Source organism: Chinchilla lanigera, unplaced genomic scaffold (assembly GCF_000276665.1).
Source record: "Chinchilla lanigera isolate Chin_1 unplaced genomic scaffold, ChiLan1.0 scaffold00035, whole genome shotgun sequence".
Taxonomy (NCBI): Eukaryota; Metazoa; Chordata; class Mammalia; order Rodentia; family Chinchillidae; genus Chinchilla; species Chinchilla lanigera.
In genome coordinates this window covers 3,444,775-3,468,425 of record NW_004955436.1, presented here as the reverse complement: position 1 = coordinate 3,468,425, position 23,651 = coordinate 3,444,775, and the positions used below count along the sequence as shown (strand labels likewise).

The window sequence follows — 23,651 nt, the reverse complement described above, 5'->3', positions numbered from 1 at the left end:
GCCCCAAGGGCAGGTCTGGGAGCATTTCCACCTCACCCTCCCCTTTCCGTTTCTAGGAAGAAAGGTCTGCACTGCATGGCTGGCTCAGTGGTAGGTGGGTGAGGCTCTCAGGTCAGATGCCCCCCTATTCAGATGGGGCTCCTCCGCTTTTCTGGTCTCAGGCCCGGGCTGGCCACCGTGCACTGAGCTTGTTCTCATTCCGGACGGTGCCCTGGAAGAAGACCTCGGTTAGACTGCTTCCTGCAAGGCCCGGGCCTTGCTGTCAGGGGCTTGTTTCTGGGAAGCTGCTACCTGGTTTAGGACGCATGTCCCGGCAGCCCTCATCAGCGGCCTTCCCTGCAGGCTGATAGGTTCCTGGTATCTCATTGAGGAAGAAATCGCTCACTGTAATGTTTGTTTTCTGACAGCTCATTACCACTGACGGCTCTCTGTGGCCTGCTCCTCATGGGCTTGTTGCTAGTGCAGGTTCTTCCCAGCAGCTTTACTGTCACTTAGATCCAGAACGCTTAGATCCAGAACCGGAATTGCGAGTCAGCTGGGGCCAAGTGGTCTGAATCTGGCTTTGGGTCAGGAAGAGGGGTTGGTTTCAGTTGCGCATCCCCATGCCCCCTAATGAAGACCAGCCTGTAGTGCTCCTTCTCAGATGAACTGGAAGCCTCTCTTTGCAGGAAGGGGGTTATCAGTACATGGTCAGTTGCAGGTTGCTCTGTGGTTGACCTATGAAAACACAGGGATAACACTGAGATGTCCATAAACATTGTAATCATCAAGCAGTAGAAGATACCCACGTGTTGGAAGAGCCACAAAAGCCTGGCCATGTGTCCCCTGCAGAAGGCTCACAGAACGGGCCCAGGGGCTGGGCGGGTGGGGCAGGGAGGGAATGGGACACTCAGCAGTGCTCAGCTCATCCCTGTCACCTCGTGTGATGTGAGGCGTGCACGGCCACGCGGCAGAGGACAGGGACAGCCTGAGAAGGGACGGTCTCTTGGTCGTTGTCGGAGCTCTTTCTCACTCACTGATTCAGATGCTGACAGGAGCGCAGTGTCATTCCCACATTCCTGTGAGGTACCAGAGAGTGGCAGGTGTGTCCCGAAGTCTCATGTATGAAGTTTTACGGGTAAGCTCATCCAGGAGCCCAGTTTTTGCTATATATATATATATATATATATATTTTTTTTTTTTTCCTGTACCGGGAATCGAACTGACGACCACGCGCTTGGCAGGCAGGCGCTGTGCCACTGAGCTAAATCCCCAGCCCCTGCTATATTTTAATTAGTATTTTCAAGTGTGACTTTTGAATTATCCACTGTTACCTCCTCTTTATCGACTCACTCCCCAGCCTCTTTATTTGGCAGTGTGGTCTTTTTATCCCTATTCCCAAAATCCTCGATGAACTTCACTTGACTTCCTGCCTAGCAGAACCTTTCTTGTTTTGCCCTGCTGGTCACAGGAAGATCTAGAATTGAATTGAAGCTTGCTGGAGGGTAGTGGGGCTCTTGGTCAGGAACGTGAGCGGTGAGGGAGAGGAGTAGGTCTCTCAGGCTTCCCCGCAAAGCGAGGCATCACAGCCAGGCTCAGATAGGTCTCAGAGCTGAGTGGCCGCACTGGGGACAGCCACTGACAGCTCTGTCGGCAGGCAGTGAGGCTGCTGCCCCGGAACACCTTGGGGAGGAGCTTTGTCAAGAGCATTTGTGCCTGAAGCCCGACCTGGGCAGAGTGAGTGGATCCTAAGCAGAACCCAGGCTTCTGGGCATTTTAAAGTCCCTAAGGTGACTCAGCGTTCAACCACTTGAGCCAGAGAATGTTTATTACTGAAATCTCAAATACCTACTAGGTGGTAATACCAGCTCATTGTTTATGTTCCACGTTTGTAGGTTTTGCATGTGTTTTTCAAAGTGGTTTATATTTTTGCCAGTTTATCATTATTTTATTAAATATATGAGTTGCTCACCTGTTTGAAAGTGGAGTCTACATTAGTGGCCATCACCTTTGGCCAAGTCTTAGATTTGCTTTAGGAATTTATACAAATCCTCCATCCTAGTCCAGGCCACACCCAGACCAGTTAGTGCAGAACTGCTAAGGCTGGAACCGCACGTGTCTGTGGCTTCCCTGATAATTCCAGTGTAAAACTAACTTGGAAAAGTTTAAATGTATATTTATTGATTTAATTGTTTTGAAATGGTTTCAGTAAAGCACGGTCTCATTCTCTGTTTCAGGATATAATTGATCGACTTATCATTTTAAATTCTGAAGCTAAGATTCATTCTTTATTCAACTATGAACAATCACACATCTTTGGACTAAGGTAAGGTGCTCAATTTTACTTCATGTATTTTATATGTTATAAAGATGATGCATTTGTTCCATGTACTTTGAAAAGCACTTAAAATAGGCTGATTTTTAAAATTGTGTTTAAAGATAAATTTTCTTCCTATGACATTGTAGACAAATTCTGACACCTGGGTTTTCATACACTAGCCTTCGTCTGAACTCAGGGTCTGTATGTTTAGCGTCTTTCACTGCTGGTTTAACACAGACATATTGGGACTGTTTCGTTGGCGCACTCAGGAGTCACCTGGGGCACCCCTGTGTTGGGGTTTGAGGAGACTTTGCCCATATAAAGCTTTGCAAGAGACGTAGACACACATGATTTATCTTGAGGCCTAAACTTCATTGCCTTGGTTCTGATCATTACTCTTCAGCGTTACTTTTCCTCAGGCCTAAATCTTTCTGGTTGAATTCATATTCCTTGGCATTTTATGTAGCATGTTTGAATGGGAAATAAAGCAGGGTTGGTAGAGCTAAAGAGACTTAGGAAATTCTTAATCTTTTGGTCATATGCAGACATAGACAGGCCCCTACCTGTGAGTTACTGCCTTTGAAAGTGCTGAATTGAGGAAATTTTCCATTTTTCTAGGTTTGGGATTCTCTTTCCTTCTTCTGTAGTAGTTTTTCCTGTCCCTAGGGGAGTCTGATAATGCATTACCTGAAAAGTAAGGCAATTACTTTTCTAAATTTAGAATTCTCTAATGGGGGTATATTTTACAGGTCTATATTTCAACATAAAAAGAATCATTCATTAATAGATGAGCTTCGTTTTTGGTCTTTCTGGTTCAAAGAAGGCATAAAAATGTGCAGCTGTTACGGCTCTGGGTGGTATACCCTCTGTCTCAAAATCAGTTTTCATATTAAACTTTAATTTTCAGTTTATAGCTTCAGGTACCTCATAAGCAGTGAGGAGAGTGAGAAAATATACATTCCGTGGAGACTCCTTTTGCAAGGAGTTCTGGAGTGATAGAGTGATAGAACGTTCTGAAGTGATAGACTTCGAGGTTGACCTGTTGTTAGCGACATACCCAGTAAATTTCTTTTTTTTTTCTGTACATTTCTTTTTTTTTTTGTTTGTTTTGTTTTGTTTTTCTCTGGTACCGGGAACCGAACTCACGACCTTGCACTTGCCAGGCAGGCGCTTTGCCGCTGAGCTAAATCCCCAGCCCCTGTGTACATTTCTTTTGAACAATTTTCTCTAGTGTTCTTTTGGAAAAGACATTACAGTTGGATTTTATGAAGTTATATAAAAAAGTAATTCAAAAGGTGAAAGCTCCTGGGACTGCTTGTTAACTTTCACAGTGTCCGCTTTCTCATGCCACCCACAAGCACGCACTCTGCCCTGCCCTGCAGAGTTTGCCATCGCCTTGCCGATAGGTGGAGCGTGGCTGCGGGAGACGGGTGTCAGCCGGGGAGTGCGGGTCAGGTGCTTGGTGTTCGCCAGTTGTGTGAGGTGGTCCTGGTCCCGGTGCTGGTCCCGGTCCCGGTCCTGTTCCTCCTCTGCTAAAAGAGGAGCAAGCATGTTACTTTCTTTGCAGAGTTGCCGTGAGAATGACGTATGAAATTTAAACAGTGCCCGGCACGTAGCAAGCTCTGTGAAAACACTGTAGTAGCACTGTGTGAGTTCTTGCGCCTCTACTTGCTCTACCCCATTTCGTATTTCACTGTGAAATGTTTTTGGCTCCACTTTTCCGTATCTCAGTCGTCTTCCACACGCCACCTAAGAATTTGCTGTTTTTGTAACATCAGCGTCCAGACAGAAAACGAGAAAATTGCTTGCTGAGGAAAATTTTCTCTTAACTTCATGTGCTTTTTAAGAGTTATTTTTTGGTAATATGTTTATTTTCATTTGGTTTTGAAATTTATTATTTCCATAATCGAATTCAGTTGTATTTTTTAATACAGTGGAATTCATCTGAAGTCACTTCGCTCTTATTTTGCTGCTGATGTTAGTCTGTTAGTGGGGGTGAAGTCTGCGGTGAGAGCGAGTGTCATCCATGGCGTGATACGTGCGCCGTGTTTCTGAGTGCTGGGGTTTCCTCCGTATCGCCCTCTTCCTTCCTGCATACGCGGCTCTGCCGTTACTGTGCCACTGTCCTCAGGGGTCTCTCCTCCGCATGTCCCACATCCACGCTGCTTTTCCCTGTCCGCTCGAGGTGTGGATTCACCTCAGCACTAGACGTTGCGTCAGAGGGAGCTACACATGAGGCTTCATGCGATGCAGCTTTTACTTTGTGACAGCATCCCGTTCTGCTTACAGAGTTCTGACCTTTCATGTGTCCAGGTCTCCCTATAGATTTTGCACTGGAAATGTCTATGGTCTGTTCAGGTCGCCCCTCTGGGAGCTCTCCTGCCCGCTGTCCTCTTGCATCCTGTCCTCCCGGGCTGGGCCATTCCCGTCACACATGGGCTGCCTTCTTGAGCCTTGTTTCCCCACGGAACACACAGAATGCACACGGATGCCAGCCCTGACCACGCGTGCGCCCCCGGACACGGCCCTGCTCCTCTGCCTCTTGTACCAGAGTCGCGTCCACACCACCTGCCCTTGCTCAGTACCCCGGTTTCTTTCTGAGTGCCTTCCAGTCCCCTTTGACCTATGACTTTAGAATGTTCACCCTGCTCACATCGAGGTTGCTTCGATTCCATGTTCATAACCCGATGCCGGAGTCCCATCTGACGGTGACTCTCGGGAGCTGGTCACTAGGGGACCACTCCTCCCCCGGTGAGAGGTTGTCCTTCACTTGCTTGTGTGATGCTGACACTGCTCAGCATGCAGTTCTCCCTTACTCCAGGCAGCTCTGTACTGAGAATACCTGGACATGGGCCTGCTGTTCTCCTGTGTACTTGCCTCTGTTTTTTTTCCACTTTGCCCTTAAATGTTGCCTGTGTGTCAGTGGATGGCCTGGCTTCTACGCCCGACCCAGACTGCTCTTCCCGGCTCCCAGGTCACGTGCGAGCACCCAGACGCAGGTGCTTGTACTCCGGTGCTCGGTGTATACAGCCACGGCTCCCTGCACTTAACATCCCCGGGTGGAATTTTCCGTTTCCCACACGGCCTCCCGCAGAACAAACCAAAGGAATCTCTCCATGCTGTCTCATTAAGTGGCCCCTCGAGCTCCTTGGTTGCTTAACCCTGAAAGTCATCTTACTTTTTTAAATTTTTTCTTTATTTTCCAAATAGTAATTTATCTTTATTATAAAGAAATTAACCAGTGTGGGAAATTAAATATAATAAATTAAGTGAAATTCCTTCTAGTTCCCAAAATGTCATTACTAATATTGAAGAAAATAATTCTAGACATCTTTCTATGCATATGTGACAGGATAGAAATAAATGTTTTTTAAAAATGGGCAATTTAGATTCTAAATTTTATAAAAAAGGAAAAGAGGTCATAGTAAGACTAGAGAAATTGCTGAGTTTCAAGTAACTATTTTAAAAGGTTACTATTTTCTTAGACATTTTTCTAAGGTAAGAAAAAAGATTATGTAAAATGCTTTCAGAGGTTTGGACGTGGTATTTTGCTTTTAAACAGGATGGAGGGCGGGGGATATAGCCCAGTGGCACAGTGCCTGCCTGGGAAGCGTGAGGTCCTGAGTTGGATTCCCAGTACCACCAGAAAACCAGGATGGACTGAGAGCCGACTCCCTTCCCTACCCCATCTGTCTGTCTGTCTGTCCTGTGTCGCTCTGACAAGACCTTTGGGGCCAAAGCGTCAGGAAGTAGAGGGGCTAAGCTGGCCTGGGACTCCGTGCTGGCCCTTGGCCCGGCTGCGGGGACAGAGACGGGGAAGGAGCCACCTGTGTGCAGGGGAGGCCCCAGGCAGGGCGGGGAGCCACAGACCCGCCCGGCACTGTTCCTGTAGCAGCCCGGTCCCATGGCAGTCCGCTGGCTTCTCCAGGAGAGTGCTGTGGACCCTTCAGTGCTGGCACCCTGTGGCCCGGTCACCTTGCTCTGGGCCCCGCTGCCACCGTGTTGGGGCCAGGCTTTGGGGCCAGGAGCCCGGGGGTCAGCCCAGGCCACGGTCACCTCCGCAAGCTCGAGACTGGGTTTCCTCTGAAAGGGGGACGGGCTCGGCTCGTCAGCGGTGCTCAGCCAGGTGGCGGAAGGTGCGCAGGTGTGCTGCATGCGACAGCAGAGGACGACTGCTGACTCCCACTTCAGTGGGTGTCCACTTCACTCCCTGCCTAGTAGTTACCGAGCCGCGGGCCCTGCGCTGCCTCTGCTGCGGAGCTGCCGATGGCGCGTGTCAGACAGTGTCACCCTCGGTGACCTGGGCCAGCGTGGACTCAGACCTTGGGGTCAGGGGTGCCGGAGAGAAGCGCACCCCTGGAAGGCCTCCTGCTGGAGTGGACCCGGGCGTTCCCGCCCGCTGTGCGGCTTCGCAGAGCCTCACTCCCGTCGCGCCCTTGCTCAGCGTGCCGTCCTGCTGCCGCGTCCCTGCCGCTCCGAGCGCGAAGGGCTCCCTGGGCACCTTGCTGTCCTTCGCCCAGCCGGGTCGTGGATCCCGCTACCGCAGACTCAGTATTTAGTCTCCGCGTAGCAAACGCCGCCCGCCAGGACCCTCCTTGTCTTTCCTGTGCCCCACGCTGCCCCCAGGATAAATAAGCACACGTTTATTTGGGAAGTCTGTTGCTTAGTGGTACTGCAGATGCCTGGGAACTTCGGTCCTGCCCAAGGCTGAGCGGTTTAAAGTTTTCTTAACCATCAGGAGGGTTCAGAGCGAGGTTGTACTCTTCCCAGCACGTTTCGTATCGCTCAGTATTAATAGTTTTCCTTATAGCAAACTCCAAATTAAGTTTTACTTACAGGATGTAGAGTTGCTAGTTTTTAACAACCTAACCCTTATATAGTAATTCCCAATTAAATATACATTCGAATTTAATATTGTTAAATGTATGGATATGTTTTCCCTAAAGCCTATGTTTTTCTTTGTATCACTTTGTATCATATGGTTAACTTACTGTTAATTTTCTTCAAAAAAAACCTTGGGAATCTGTAATTACAAAAGAGTCTTTAAAATTAATCTCTTGCTGTTTGTTATTATTTTACATTTATTCACTAATCATAGGTTTCATATAGAGTATAATGAATAGTTTTATGGATAATTACCAGATTTATAAAAGTTTGACCTCTAAGATGACCTTAAAAGAAAAAGTTAGATATTCCTATCTTTTTAAGAAGTAAATTCACATTAGACATAGTTTGGTTATTTTAACTAGTAATAGACAGAGGGTTAGTATCTTCCCTTACAGCAAGTCACCAAATTATTTACTCCTAGTAACCCAGTTGCTAGCTAGATTTTAATCTGATTAACATTAGTACAAACAAATACTTTTAAAATTATCTCCTTCCATTGTTTTATATCAGAAACTAGAACATAATGTGACTGTAAAGCCATCCTTCCTCATTTTGGGTTTTATCTATGTGTACATATTCACACACACACACATATATATAACCAATATTTACTTTTATAATTTTTTGTTCTTGATGACTTGAAAAGAATAAAGTGATCTGCTGCTAATTGAAGACCTCAGTCACTACTTGAAATTTGGAAGGAATTCTTTTTACTGAGATTGAGAATGCTGAAAACAGGAAGGAAGAGGCGGAAGACGTGCTCCTCGCTCCGTTCTGCAGAGCCACCCGTATCCCTTTCGTGCCTATATCTTTGACCTTTAGCCAGAAGTGTCTTTTTAAAACAGAGTGTAATTTCTGCCTCTTTTACCCCTTGCATGCCTGTAAGTACTCTTCCGTGTCCCGATTTTCAGGGTGCGCAGTGCTCCGGTCTGCGGGTGGCGCTCTTTCGCTCCCCGTGCGGGACATGTGGTCTCTCCTGATGACAGAGCGTGCAGAGGAGACGCTTGCTCGTAATCAGTGCGGCAGCTGTCGCTTACTTTATTAAGCAGAACGTGCAGTTTGAGACCAGGTGGCATGGGAAGGCTTTCGGAACGAAGAGGGACCCTCTCCCCATCCCCCCCCCGGGCCACCTGCCGAGGTGCGCCCCTGCCTGGAGTCCTGTCCTGCGCCTGCGCCCAAGGTCCTTACAGCACTGTGTGTCCTGCAGGCCTGTTTCCCATTCCAGTCTTTTATCCCTTGACCTGCAGGCTTGGGTTTAGATCCCTCTGCTTTCCTTCCCTCTCTCCAGTGTAGTTGTGCCGCACTCCTTATTAAAGCAGTATTGACAGCTCACATTATGTCTGTATAAATATTTTTTGTTGATCAGTTAAGTAATGTACCACAACTATCTGTGCTTTTTTGTACTGCTTTGCTTTTCCTTGAGTTAAGAATTGCACACATTTTTTACAGTTGCTTTATTTTCTGTCTATTAACATACCCTATCTTCTATGTCCATTAACATACCCTAGACCTAGTGTGTTAATAATTGCACACATTTTTTACAGTTGCTTTATTTTCTTTGTCTATTAGCATACCCTAGACTACCCTAAGAACCTGTTCTGCTCTCTGGGCTACTTCGGAACTCTTAATAATGTAACACTCATTACATCCCAGGTACTCATGTTGGTTTCGCATTGAAGGCCGTTACTTTCAGGATAACTCTGAAGTAGTCTTTTCTGTCCACTTTCTCACAGATGACTCAGCCGGGACACAGAGAGGGTTAAGCACTCACTCAAGACAGCACAGCAGTGGCTGGTGTGGTCGGTGTTTGAACGTAGACAGCCGGCTCCGGAGGACACAGTGTCTCCTCTGTGTGTCGTCTGTCCCCAGAACACGGTGCTCAAGGGCTTGCAGTCATCCTCTCCAGTCTTATAACTGCAGGGTTCTCCCATTCCTGATGACAGGGACCACAATCCATTCTCAAAACCATGACCTCAAGTTAAAGGGTCAGGTGTCACTGGCTTTGTTTTGTCTGTCCCTTTGTTTTCCTTTATAGGGGAAGAGCTTTTCTTTTCTCTCTCCACGTCAGCTGAAATCCAAGTTCCTAATTCTTGGTTGATTTCTGGTTTTGATGGTATCACTTTCTCACTGAGGAAGGATGCGGAGGGGAAGTTTTCCTGTTGGGAGTGAGACATGGCTTCCACATGCATAGTTTAGGCCCCTGCAAAGCCATGGCTGAGCTGCAGCTGATGAAGGAGACCGAGGAGGCTCACACTCCGGCAGCAGTTGAGCATTTACAGCATCCCAGAAATGCTGGTGTGGTGACGCGCAGCACTGAGGACCACGGCAGAGGCTGCGATCAGTTCAGACTGTTACGGCGCAAGCCCACCTTCAGGTTTCCTGAGTCCTGGCGTCTGTTCTAACACTAGCAGAGTTTGGGGTTTACTTTCCGGAAATGCTGAATGAAGCCACAGGGTGGCCCAGGGACGCTGACTGTGATGAAAGGTTAAAGGTCATTGTCTGCCAACTCAAAGATACCGGTGATTTTATTTCCTCCCCGCATTATTTCCTGGAGTCGGTAAGACATTATTCTTCCTTTCGGTGGTTCTTTTATGTGTCTGTCAATAATTTATCTCACAGTTGCTGTCACAAAAGTAAAACAAAAACATCTTTAACGATAACGCTTAAAACAGTACTGATTGCTGCCAGGTCCTTTCTGAGTACTTGAGATGTTCTGAGTCGTTTAAACATCGGAGTGCTGAAGTCCCAAACCACGGGAACAGCAGCAATAGTCTCTCGTGGAATACAGCATTATTTCTCCTTCTCTGAAGAAAAAATGTCCATACCCTCTACCCAGCATTTTTGATGATTTTTGTTCTCTTGTTAGTCCATTTACAATTACTTTTTCCACTTTTTTTTGTGATCTTGAGGGTTGAGCTCAGGGTCTTTGCACCGAGCTACGTTCCCAGTCCTTTTTGTATTTTATTTTGAGACAGGTCTTGCAAAGTCACTGAGTTGCCCAGGGTGGGCTTGAACTCCTGCCTCAGCCCGCCAGACTGCTGGGATGCCAGGCGTGCTGTACCTTGCCAGGGTGCATTTCATATAGTTTTTAACTTGTAGTCTAGATTGCAGAATCAATACCCTGTATAAAATAGGGGAAACAGGGTGAAAGGAAAAGGAAATTGGTAACTTTATAAATGTTTGCCTGACAAAGGAAGGTCACAAATACACAGCTCTTCTGTCCACTGATAAGTCACAAGGCAACCCGCCCCCGTGGGAGATTTAAGCTCTTTTACTAAGGAGTTAATAAAAACTCCTTCTTCTTCACCTGTTCCCCTCCAGTTCTCCTCGACAAAAGCCAACCTCATCACCCTCATCTGCCTTGGTGGAACCAGACGTTCAACTCTGACGAATGTTGCCAGGTCCCCGCTCGGGCTGTTCTGGCCCAGGGACGCCCCCTCCTGGAAAATGTTCTGGCCCACAGACACCCTCCCCAAGAGTTAGCCTTAAAAACCCCGTGCTTTGCTCAGCTTGGGGCTGTCCTAGTCCGCTGAGCAGCCCGCCATGTCGTTCCCCCCAGTAAAGACTCCTCTCATGTCAGAAGGCCTGGTGTGGTTCTTTGTGGGTCTTGGCCCTGTCATATCATCCACAGGACGATGTGAGGTTTCAGCTGGGATTTACAACTTCCTTACTACTCATTGTACTTTTGCTTGCTATTTCAAACAGCCTCAGCTGCTTAGGGATCTTTAGATCTGAGACTTAGTTCTGTGTCTGAATCTGTATTCTTGTGTCTCTGGAACCTGTAGTGGTCTTGTCTGGCCTGGGTTGTGTTACTCCTCCGTTAAGTTTTATGGTTTGACGTGGCATTGCTCGAACATGCTATGGGGAGCCCCAGACAGCAGACTTATCTCCCTTTACCTTCCCTGGGCAACAGGAATCTTCGTTGCTCATCATGGTCAGTCCCTCCAGCCAGCATAGGGACCTTATTCTGCTGATTTGAGAGGCTTCCAAAGTTAAAGGAAAGTTTACATTTTCAATTCTGCCAGATGGTGTCAGTTTTAGAAAAAGATCTCAGAACTGTCAAAACACCCTAGCCACCACCAAATTTGGGTTTGGAAAACCAAATACAATCATCATCTCCCCTGTACCCCTTAGTGTGTAGCCCCGTGTGTTACAGTTCTAAGCGAAGTTAGCGCACGTGGGGCTGTGTCCCGGCCCGTGTAGGAGAGGTCTCAGCGCTGCAAGGTTGGCGTCTCCCGGTGCTGTCCGAAGCTTGCAGCCTGCCGTCCAGCCGCCTCTGGGAGACGAGGCGCAGGGGACCCGGGGGTGCTGTGGGGCTGCTCATGCCTAACGACCTACCTCTTCGGTGGTTAAATGGCGTCTGGCCAGAAGCAGTGCTTTACAGACGCTGTGGTCCTTGGGAAGACACCACGAAGCCCACAGTTGGTAGCGTCGGGTCAGGGGAGAGGCAGAGTGGCCGAGGGCCTCGGCTTCTGTTCTGAAATCCAAAGGCACTGATGCCGTCAGCCTGAAACTAGCACTGGCGGTTCTCCCTGTTCTGTGTTGCATCTTGAGTCTGGGGTTGGCCTCTCCCTGTGGCAGTTGGGGACTCATTAAATAGTCAGGTTCAGGTTATTGGAGACGAGGAAATTCATGTTGTTCAACTCACTGGTGTTTCCTTCCCAAAGTTAGCAATCAGGCTAATAGGAGGCACTGTGCGATTTTCTAAACCATAGTGTGGATGTCGAGTAGCACTCAGCTTCTAAGCCGAAGCAGCACTTGTATGATAAACTGGCCCTGGGAACGCGATGGACATGTGACTTACGCTCCTTGCACACACTATGGCTTATGGGACGTTTTCTTTACATGGCTAAAGAAGAAAAAAGTCCTGACTGCATGTGACATGAGCACCTGCCAGAAGTGGACTACTTTGGCTTTATGTGTATCTTTCAAAGATGGGACATCCTGAAGCAGCATATGCACTCGTTCATCCTGTCTGGAAGGACCAGCACTTCGGTTGCCAATTCGTATAAGACCATGACTGATGGGAGGGCTGCACGGTTAGGGCTCAGAGCGAGAAAGATTGGAGGATGAGAACATTGGTGGGAAAACATACATACAGGAGCCTCTGAAAATAAGCCTACCTTGAGAGAACTCTCGCTCCACGACTGCTCACTCAAGGGGTTCCTGCTTGTGCAAAGGGTGGAGTAACCCCTTTGGCCCCTAGGTCAGCTTCTGTCTGCCACCCAACCTGCACTAGTGGGACGGTGAGCGAAGTGGCTGTGTGTTAGCTTGAAATGATTTTCATCAAAATAAGTGTGTCAGCACATAAGCCCCACCCTTAACAAAGGGAACGTGGGTGTGGTCCAGAATCCTAGGCGTTGGTGTGGTTCCCCCTTGAGAGGAGCTCCTCTTGTACCCAACATGCCCCCAGAATATCGGCCAGCATTGAATCCGCTGGATTCAAAGCCCAGGTGATAGATTTTCTGGCTTGGAGGCTCGGTGAGGTTCAGATCTTATTTTTGTTCAGGATCACTCTCCAAATTGATAGCGTTGGTGAGTAGTTCAGAGCAGTAAGTGCAGATATGGTAGATGATCTTCACACAACATCAGAGAAGCTAACGTCATACACTGTGCCATTTTCTGGGTAGTAAATAGTGTGAGGTTAAGAATTCATGCTGTGTTTTCCAGGTAGGTTCATCAGTGTCCCTGCTGCTAGAATGTGGAAACTTTACTGAGATGGTAGTCTCTCAGTTTTCATTCCTGATCCACCCTCTGGCATACCTGTGCTTTACTAATGCATCTCGTGTACCAAGCTGTGTTAGGGTGGAGATCAAGAAGGATCCCAGAACTCGTGTGTGCGTGTGTGCTTGGAGGCGAGATTTTGGAAGGTGGTTGGGTATGGGGCGCTGTAGCTGAATGTCCTCTTAGGAGATGGGCCTTGTCAGAAGAGGTGGGCTTCGGGTGTGGCCTGGAGGGTGTAGCCCCCTCCCAGCTGCTCCCTTTGCTCTTTTTCCTGCTCCCTTCTCCCTGCTTGCTGTCCTCCATGAGGGCAGCAGCACTCCTCCGCCGGCCCCTCCCACCTCACTGATTCTACTGACCAGGGACTATCACTGAGCGCCAGAGTCAGCCTCTCCTCCTTTGCTTTGTGGGGGTGGGGTAGTTTTCAGCCACGAGGAAGGTGACTGACAAGCCACCTTTGCCCACCCAGGTGCAGTGAACATGTGAGCAGTAAGCTGTTTCTCCTGACCTCTCAGATAACGAGGCAGTTGAGGCTGCATGGTCCAAGTCGTGATACAGTGATGACAGGTGTGCTGCTGTCCGTGCTAGGCAGCAGCGCGGTTCCTTTGGTGTTCACACTGACCGGGTCGGGGCAGCAGTGATAGAGCCGTGCAGAGTCACTCCTTTTATCCTGATAACAGATGGTTGTTACATCTTAGGCGATCCTTGTGCTTTATTTCATTAAAAGCCTACATGTTGTGCTGGGTGGGGTAATAGGGAAAGGTACTCTGCTAAATCCACAAGAAGTGTAAACGTGTATGCAACCAGTGAACAAATTTTATTAGAATACTGATAAAAGAATGCACAATTTAATGAGTACACATAAAGATTCTCACAAGCCTTGATAGCAGCTAAAGGCATTTGGTACTCAATTATGTAGTCATCTAATAGACAGACCTTAATGGCTTACTAATTATACCAGCAACTTTGTGTAACTGTCAGCTACAATATACATAGAGGAAAACAGCACTCGAGTCAGAGAATTTTTTGCCAAACCATAATATTAAATCTAGGATTACAAAGTGAAGTTTGTATATTTTAACATTTAAAATTTATTTATGTATATATCTATGTCAGTATTTCATTGTGTAGAAAAAGGGTGAGATGGTAAGTCTCCAACTTACATATTAGGTTTATAAGCAGTAAATTGGTAGGTTTAACTTTTATTGTTCCTAAAATCTAGTTTGCCAAAATTATGGGAAAAAAAATCACATGGTTATTGCACCATATCAAGCAACCTGGTTACTTTAAGAAGTATTCCAAAGAAAGTTAACAGTTATTCATGTTGAATTCAGATTCATTGGTGAACTAGAGAAAAGTGACTATATGGGAATACAAATTATGTGCTTCGTTCTTTTTTTTATTTTTAGGTACTGGGACTCGAACTCAGGACCTTGTGCTTGCCAGGCAGGTGCTGTGCTGCAGAGCTACATCTCTGGCTGTGCTTCATTCTTTTAAAAAGTAATTTAGGTTACAAGTTGAGGTGTTTTGAACTCTGTACAGATCTTAGTTTTGATTACTTACCTAATTAAAGTGAATGCCTATTACAGTACTTAGCATCTCATCTAGAAGGATCTCAGGCTGTTTATGAAGCTTTTAGCTTCTCTGGTGCGCAGTGGCTCTCCCTGTTCGGGTCCGGTGTTTCCTGTGCTCTCTTCCATTGTCGGTGGCATTTTTTGCTGCTGTTAGTGGGATTTCTTCTCTCCACAGCGGTGTTTTCATGGTTAGCTGCTGCTGTGTTGTGAGCACTCCGGGTTTGCAGAGCGTTTTCTTGCTGGCCATCGTACATGCTCTCACCCGTCTGTGTGCCTCTCCGTTCGGGTTGTGTCTGTCGGGGGTCACCCTTGCAGCGCGTGCGGCAACCCCGCCCCCCGGGGCACGTGTGAGGCGCCCGGAGGCACAGGGAGCATCGGGCGCTGTACTGCTGTGCCGGCCCTGTGCTTGGTGAACACTCGCGCGGCGCCGGCGGACCTCCAAGAGCTTGCGGCGATGGCAAATAGCCGGCTGCGGCGCGCTGCTCTAGTTTGCCGCCGCTGAACCAGTTATCGAACAGAGTCCTGGACTAAGCGTTGAGTGGCTGGGCTCTCAAAGCCTCCTGCTGGCCGGAGAGGACAGCACGCCCTCGAGTGGGCGGGCAGGTGGGGCCACACGGGGGTTCTCGTCCACCGGCACGGGGCTGCTGGCCCTGACCCGCTAGCGAGCCAGCGCCGGGGCCCTGCCTGTCAGGCCGGTGGTGTGTGCGGGGCGGCTCCGGTGCTTCCTGCACTGCTCAGAACACCCGTCCTGTCTGCAGACTCCCGCCACGCCATCAGGAGGCAGCCGCACGCCCTCTTGCCTGTGGAGAAGGGCGGCGGGGGCCCCTGGGCCGTGCTGCCCGTGCAGCCAGGCTCAAGCCCGAGTCCTCCGGGAGGCCGGGCGGGAGCCCCTGTCTCATCCAGAGGGTTGCCTGGCTCTGCTTGGACTCTGTGCATGTGCCTCGCCCCGTTTGTGTATTTCCGGGAACTCGCTGCGTGCTGAGAGCGCGGGACGGGAGGGTCCGGCTGTGGCCTGCGTCACCAGCGCTGAGACAGAAGAGCCCGGGATGGAGCGGGGCGGACGGAGGGGCCCTGGACGAGCAGGGACACAGGAGCCCAGGCTCCGCGGGGCAGCGCTCTGAGCCCTGGTGCTCCCTGGAGCTCCTTTCCTGAGACCCCTCGCCTGTCCTGCCTCCTCAGCCACGCCTGCTCTCAGGCCCTGTTGGAAACACTCCCTCCTGGAGCTCTGCGCGCCCGAGCTGTCCCCCGTCTGCCCGGGACATGTTTGGCCCTCTCTCCTCCGGCCTGCTCTGAGCGCCTCCTCGTGCCTGGTCTTTGTGTCCACTGTGCTTCTGGACCCATTCAGTGGCCCCCTCGGACACGCTCTGCTCCTCTCCTTTGCGCTTCCCTGCTCCAGTCCACGCCTCTGGGTGTGCTTTAGACTCTGTTGTTTTTGTCCTTCAGCGTTGGCGGTTTCTAGAACGCTGCTGTGGTGATGGGCAGTGCCCCCGGCCTGGGCCACTGCAGCTGCTAAGCAGCATAGAGCTGCTGTTATCAGTGACACACGCAAAGCGAGTGGACAAGAGGAACAAGTAGCAGAGCCAAAAGGAAAGGTGGAAGGCCCGCATGACCACAAACACAGACCTGTGGCCCCGAAGGCGGGGCCCTTGCTGGGTGTGGCCTGGTTACGGCTCTTACCGACCACCCAGGGATGCAGTGGGCAGAATGGAAGCCACCTCTGGACCAAGGCGGCCACAGGGCCTTTGCCAGGAGCTACAAGGTGGTTTTGTCTACAAACAGAACAGCACAGGCCAGGACCTGGACTGCCTAATTTTAGTTTAATTTAACTTGGTTTTCTGTGATGCACCTGTGTGTTGACACAACCTGCTTTTCTGTATTAGGGGGGAGCCCAGGAAGTCTCCCCCATCTGCCCCAACAGTGTCCCCTCCCCCACCCAGGTGGAGGGCAGGGTAGGGGCAGCAGGCACCAGGCGGCCTCACCCCGTGCCCTTCCAGGTGGCAGTGTGGCTCCGTCCCGTTCGCGGTCAATGCGTCCTATGTGAACCTTTGACTCCTGAGTGGAAACTTCCCTTTGCGTCAAAAGCAAACACCAAAGCAGGAGGGGGCAGTTTTGCCTTTCTTGTGGCCTTAATTGGAATTCATTTCCCATATGCAATTTTAGCTCTGGTTTTGAGATAGGTTTGTTTTTTTAAAACAATTTCTGAAAGTAACTTCTCTGTAATTTGCTCAGAATTTGTTTAGGGGACGTGGCAGGTAGGGAGCATGTTGCACCTTAAATCAAATAGCTTTCGAACATCTCATCAAGTGATGATGCAGTTCCCCCCGTTACACACTGATGTCATCCGTTACACTGGGCCGTTCCTCAGCCTTCCCTTTTCTCCCCGAATGGGTTGTATTGAGTCACAAGATTCGCTGTTCTTGTAATTTACTGCAGGATTAAATTTAGGGTTAGGCTTTACGCTATTCCTGGTGCTTGTAGGATCGTAAAAGTCTTACATCATTGGCTGGGTTTAATTTACTCACTCTCTAGCACAGAGAATGGGTCCAGGAGAAGGTTTTGTCCACACACAGAACAGCTCCAGGTCACTGTGGCTCACCTCGTCATCCTCCTGGTTAGAAAGCCTGCTGCCGTGTTTTGAGGGTGTGATGTGGACAATGTTTCATTGCCTAAGAAAGTAGAGAGTGCAGTAGTTTTTCCTTACTCTTAATCTATAGCCTGTCTGCGTCTGCGTCTGCGTCTGTGGATGACAGCTTGCTCCTCCTTCCTGTTCTGCGTCGCACCTGCCTTCTCTCTTCCTTTCACCGCACCTGTCCGTCCTCTAGGGAATCCCACCCCTCTTCATACAATCCCGGAAGCCTCCGGTCATCAGAACGAGGCCTGACCTTTGACTTTGTGCCGTTTAAATTATGACAGCTTCGTGACATGTTCAGTATCAGATCAGTATCTGATCGTGTTAGGTCCTCCCTGTCGTGCTGGTGTTGTCCGAGGACAGTGTGACCCCCTCTCTTACTGACTGCTTTGCCCTTGTTGCTTGTCATTTGTATGCGTCTTTTTGATGTGGCCTTTATTCTTCTGACGCTCCTAGCTCTGCCTCACGGCAGATTCTGGGTTTACTTTATCCTGGGGATTATTTTACACTCGATGTGCTCAGATCCATAGCTGTTTTTCTGCAGGAAGGGGTTCTTGGCTAATATTTTTTAAGGTGTATCCTGCTAGGTTATTTCTGTTTTCCAGAAATCTGTAATTAAAGCTCATTTACATCCTCTTTCCCTCTCTCTTCTGGAGAACATTTATGTATCCTTCTGAAAAAGTAAAACATGCAACCACACCAAGATCCAGAAATCAGAAAAGTTTGAAACATAAAGATGGTGACCGTGTTAATGAGCTCCCACGTACCTGCCATCCGCCTCCGGGGTTTTGTGGTGTGTGTCCTTTCGTGTTTCCGGTTATGCTTTCATTTCTATGAATTTTATTCCTCCGCTTCTCTCCTGAGCTCTGTCAGTCTGTGTTTTATCTTTCTGGTTGTTTTACTTTTTCTTCCCTGTATTCGTGCACCTTGTGCAAAGATTTTAATGGAGGCAGTTGATATTAAACATTTTAAAATTCATTATTTATTGGATCATAGTTTTCAACTGTTGAATGGTAATGTTTTTAGTTTATATCCTCTATTGGTTCATCCTCTTTCCTCCCCTTCCTTTGTGTCTTTGTGTGGCATTTCTTTCTGGTGGGACTGAGTTGTTTCCACACCAACTATGTGCAAGAGCCGCGTGTTGAAGAGAAGCCGGGGCCACGGGCTGGGCAGCGCGGATCTTCCCACAGGTCCACGTGTGTGTGTGTGCACGCATTTGTTCTCTTCTCACGCTGTTACATCCCATCTTAATGTGGAGGAGTCGTGTACCACTTAACCGTTACCTCTGTAAACGAACCCATAATTAATAGCGGATGTTTGTGGGCTTCCGGTTCTACTTTGCTTCTTCCATGTCTTAGAACACCTTGGGGTCCGTGGTCCCAGTTGCTTCCTGGGGATTCTATTTCCACTGTCAAAAGCAGGATCAGGCTCTGCATTTAGGTTATACTCATTTTGGGGAAATTCTTTGTTTTTTTCTTATGAATTTCTTTATTTTTAAGAAATATGCTGACATTTTTGAACACCACTGACAGCCAAGATGTTCTTTCTCGGTTGCTGTCTTCTTGCCCTATTTTTTCTAACTTTGATTGTCCTTTGCCTAATTTTGTGGTTAAAGTGTTCTGCGATGTGCTCTTGTCCTTGTTCCTGTATGCTTCTGGATTACTTCTGAGATGAGAAAGGGGGATGCCTGTGTCCGACAGTGGTAAAGCCCGTCTAAGTGTTCCTCCCGCTTGGTTTCGTCCGTATTTGATTTAAATGATTTCACTCATGTAAATAAGAGAAATGTAAGACATTTCTCTAAATTGTCACTAGTGGATGGACGTTCCTTTGGTTTGTTTATAAGCATTTTATTATTATAGTCAGATTCTAGGAGGTAACTTTGAGTTGCTATTTTTGACATTTGAATTTATCAACCAAACATTTCTCTCCTGATTTTTGGACACTTCTTAATAAGTAAAACATGGGATTATACCAACATCCAAAAATCAGAGAAGCTTTAAACATAAAAAGGTGGTGAATATCGTAGTGAACCCTCCGTGTACCCATCGGCACCCCCTTCACCACCCACCCCTCGGCCCCCTCCTCCTGTTCCTCTTCTTTTTAAACAGTACTGAGGATTGAACCCAGGCTGCTTTCACAGAGCTGCATCCAGTGCTTTTTTGTCTTTAGTTTTTAAATTTTGAGAGAGGCTCTCAATAAGGTGTGTTAAGTTGCGCAGGCTGGACTTGAACTTGTCCCGCTCTTGCTTCAGGCTGGGGTCCTAGCTCTATCACACTCCTGGATTCCTGTCCCCCTCTCAATGAATTAGTATTTTTCCAGTCTTGTTTCATCTCTTACTGCCCGTTATTTTGTTTAAGTACCATAAGGCAAATTTCAGATATTCCATTTTACTACAGATAAGACCTATCAATCAAAGCAAAGCAGAAAGTAAAGTCCCAAACCTTTGTCACCATACCATTGCTACATCTAATGTAATGAACAGTATCACTGTGATGTCCTGTGGTACCTATTCTGTATTTTACTGTGTGACTCAAAAATTACAGTTTTAACTGTCTGAATCAAGAGTAAAACAATATCTTCATATTTATTTCATTATTTGAATCAAGCTCAGAACATCATCCTGTTGCTTAGTGTATCTTCTCATATTAATCTTACCTCTTTGTTTTTTCACCCCATGTTTTCTCTGAAGGCATAGTATACATGGTAAGATCTTCCAGATTCTGGGTTTGCCTAACTGTTTCAACATTTGGTGTTTCAGCCTATTTCTCTAGTCCCTGTATTTTCTACAAACTTACCCCAAGGCACATGGAGTTGACTTTAGCCAGGTTCACTGTCTGTTAATAATGTTAGAGGGATGTATCTTGAGCTGAAAATTATCACTCAGGTATTGACATTTTACTGAATGAACACTTTGTAGGTTGGTAGCTGGATGATTATTCTGTCATTCCTTTTGTTTTGTTTGTTTGTTTGTTTGTTTTTCCGGTACCGGGAATCAGACTCACAACCTTTCGCTTGCCAGGCGAGCGCTGTGCTGCTGAGCTAAATCCCCAGCCCCCTCTGTCATTCCTTTTGTAATGAATTGTTGAAGGGAAGATTACAGCAATGGGCAGTTTTAATGGATTTGCTAATGTTTCCTGCTGAATTTTTAAATTAAGTAGCAGTGGAGAAGAAAATACACTAGTATCCATAGAGTTTCAGATAACTTTTCAAGAAAATGAACTACCAAGTACCATTGGCCTTTGGAAAAAAAAAGTCAATATGAACTTTTGAAGAGATTATTCATGTTTGTTAAAAATACATCTGACGTAACCTGTGTAGCCTTCCACATAAGCTCTGCACTGCCATGTGTGCACGTTACCTCGCGACTTTGGGATGCATTCACAAGCTCTTCTGCTTTCCCTTTCCAGATTACTCAGCGTGATGTGCTGTGGCCTGGACACGCTTCTCCTCCTGGAGACGCAGTACCAGGTGTCCAGAGTGCTGCTGCGGGCTCAGGAGGACAATGTCTCGGAGACCTCCGCAAGCCACGGGTGGGTGGGCGGCGCGTGGACGCCAGAGTAACACGTTCTTAGCAGAGACTTCTCAGAGAGTAGTTTCTGTGCAGCTCCTTTTCTTATTGTCTGAATTCAGTAGATTTAAACAGCAGTAAAAAGTAATGAAAGCAAAAATGTCACAGAAAGATGAGGACATTTTGGAGAGGGCTTGCAGAGTACCACTTTTGAAGTTTTTGTGGCTGTGTTCTTATTTCTGGTTCAGGTTAAGCCATAACTTCATTAATGATTCTGTGCAGTTACATCACGTTTACATCCACCCTGTGCAGTGACCAACCGGGTAAAATGTTTGATTTCACATCCCTTTTAGAGGGACTCTTTTCTCCACTCTTAATTATTGTAGCCCATAGCTATAAATTCTGATTATTTGAAAAACGTTGTGATACTATCTTGACAGCTTTTCTCTTAATAAGTCACACTTACCGTTACCTCAGACTGACATTTATCAAGTACGCGGTCATTAGCTGGCCTTGCAGGGCAGGTCTTGGGAACCTGCACAGTGTATTACTTGGCACTGTAGGTTGGACGTGGAGGAAAACGGCTAACAGATCCACAAAGTGTAGGGGCTGCTGGTCGGCAGCATTTAGGCTTTAAATTCAAGGCACTGGGCCTAGACCGTGAGAAAACCTTGACTTAATACATAGTGAGGTCACTGTAGAAATAACACGAGCTTTAATCCCCATTTCTTTAAAGTACCGTTAGGCTTATCGAGGAAATATTGTCCTGTCAGTGCCACTAATCGTACATCAATTACATCTCCATCAGTTTATCCCCTCTCCCGCTGAGCGGGCTGTACAGTACAAAGTCAGTTTAGCCCTTTTGTGTGCTTTATGAAAGCCCTGTGAAGTAGTCTGTTTTCCAGACTTTTCCGCTTTTCCCCGTTACAAGCCAGTGACGTGATTTTAAAGTCAAGTGACATCCAGTGAAGGAGTTAATAAAATTGCTATGTTTAATTTTTTCAGGGGTTTCATAATTGACGGCTTATCGGTAGAGAGGAACCACGTTCTTGTAAGAATGAATCTTATCGGGGGGCCGTCGGAGCGGACTTTGCCTCCGAGGACGCTTGAGGAGGTGAGCTCAGTAAAGAGTAGGGCGGGGTTTACCTGACAGCGGGGAGCAAGGCAGCCAGTTCGAGGGGTGCTGCGCTGCACCTTCCAGACGTTCTCCTCACACAGCTGATCTTCTGTTTCGGTCGCACTTCAGGACGCAGCTCAGTGCCCTCAACCAGGACAGCACTGCGGTGCGGGGGGCTGAGTGCTGCGCACGTAGCCGAGGAGGGTGGTGTTTTATTAAGAACTCGTCATCTTCCTGTTCTCTGTGATTATTCCACTTCCAGTCTCTTTCTCTTTCCCGATTCTTAACTTCTGTTAGGCCTGTTTTATGTCTCTTTGGCAGTACAGCGCCTTTTACCATCAGTATGTGCTTAGCATTGGTTTCTCATGGAGGGGTTTGGTGTGTGTTATTTAGAGCACTCTTGACTTACTGTTATTCTGGGAAAAGTGAGATAGAAATGATTGACAAGGAAGACAGTTTTAGGGGAAGAAAATACAGGTTTCTTTTGATGCCTGTACTTTTTCTTTCATAAAAAATAGTTAAGCCATCACTGCTGATCCTAACAACATGTTCTCATGTGTCTGTCTTCAGTGCCTAATGCGTGGCTTTTTTTGTTTTTTTTTTTACATTTTTTTAAAGTTATTTTCTTTTGACATTGTGAGATGTAGTATCAAATAACTTTTGGTTAGTTGAGCAATAACTCTAGAACTTACAAGGAAAAATCCAACTGAAATTAATGGTATTTCAGCACGCTAAAGTTCAGTATTGTTATAAACCACTTCCTAAACTGATCTGCTTGCTTCGTTTTTAGGGTGATAATCCATATCCATGGCCAATGTTTTCGTCATATCCTTTGCCACACTGCTATCTCTCCAAAGCGACAAGAAATTCTGATACAAAACAAGGTAAAACATTACCACCAAATCCCATGTTATTTTTAATTCTTTTATTATATTTCAAAACAATAATATGTTAAGCTAAATGTCAATTTTTATTCAGCATTGTAACATGGATTCACTTATGCTTATTTCTTTAGAATTTATAATTTTTCCCTTTTCCTACTAATGAGGCTCAGTAATTCCAACTTTTTCGTGGCTAAGGTGATGAATCTTTAGTAGCAGAAACTGTTTGGTTTTAAAAAGTAACTAGTGTTTTTTGATTTGTTGAGTTCTAGGGATGTAAAAACATTGCTTATTCAACAGGTTGGTATTTCTGATAACTGCTGCGTGCCACATATAAATTCTACAGACTTGAGACCTGGATGGTGAAGAGCAGTGTGGGGCACACCCGTGTGGGACCAGCATCTTTCAGATGAGAATGCTTTCGAGTGACTGACAGTCACCTGCTAGGAGGGCAGACAAGCGAGGCCCCGCCAGGGAGAGTTGCGTGTACACTACCAGGAGTCGCAAAGCCGAGCAGGGTTTTCTGGCTAATGTACCTGTCTGAAGGGACATGGCCAAGGAAGCAGGTTCAGTTCAGAGAGCCGTGAGTGTTGAAGGGCTGTGGAGCCGCAAGTGCGAGCAGGCAGAGGTTGGATTGAACCTCGAGCCAGCTCGAGCCAGCTCGAGCCTGAGAGCAGCATGGCTTGTGCCCAGGAGCTTTGACTGCAGCCTCCCAGCTTGGGAAATGCAGATGTGTTCAGGTTGGAGAACGCTAAGGCGAGATGCGAACGTCCTGTTTATCAGTAGCCTCTCGTTAGGATAAGTTAGTTCTTACATCCACATGCGTTCCTTTGTGACGCTGTCGTGCTTGCACTGGAAAATGGTAAGATTCATCTCCCATCACTTACGCCACTGCACCTCCCTCTCATGTGTCCACTGTTCTTCAGAGCTGGGCCCTGGGCAGCACCAGAGATAGCCTGGTACAGGGAGAGTTGGGTCATTCTCTCTGTCTTCGTTACTTTTCTCTCATTGCTGAGACAAAATACCCAACACCCA

General features: G+C 47.4%; 1 protein-coding gene across 5 annotated transcripts in view; it reads left to right on the top strand.

Moving 5' to 3' along the window:
- The window catches only part of Tbc1d32 (TBC1 domain family, member 32), a 157,282-nt gene that overhangs the window by 74,072 nt on the left and 59,559 nt on the right, over positions 1 to 23,651 (top strand). For all 5 annotated transcript variants that reach the window (XR_001234976.1, XM_013516658.1, XM_013516656.1 and 2 more), the window contains 4 exons: positions 2,217 to 2,305; positions 20,518 to 20,640; positions 21,624 to 21,732; positions 22,526 to 22,619. Coding sequence is in view for 4 of the 5 variants with exons in the window: in XM_013516658.1 (XP_013372112.1) it covers positions 2,217 to 2,305; positions 20,518 to 20,640; positions 21,624 to 21,732; positions 22,526 to 22,619 (415 nt within the window). In the remaining variant the exon portion in view is untranslated. The remainder of the gene's footprint in view (positions 1 to 2,216; positions 2,306 to 20,517; positions 20,641 to 21,623; positions 21,733 to 22,525; positions 22,620 to 23,651) is intronic.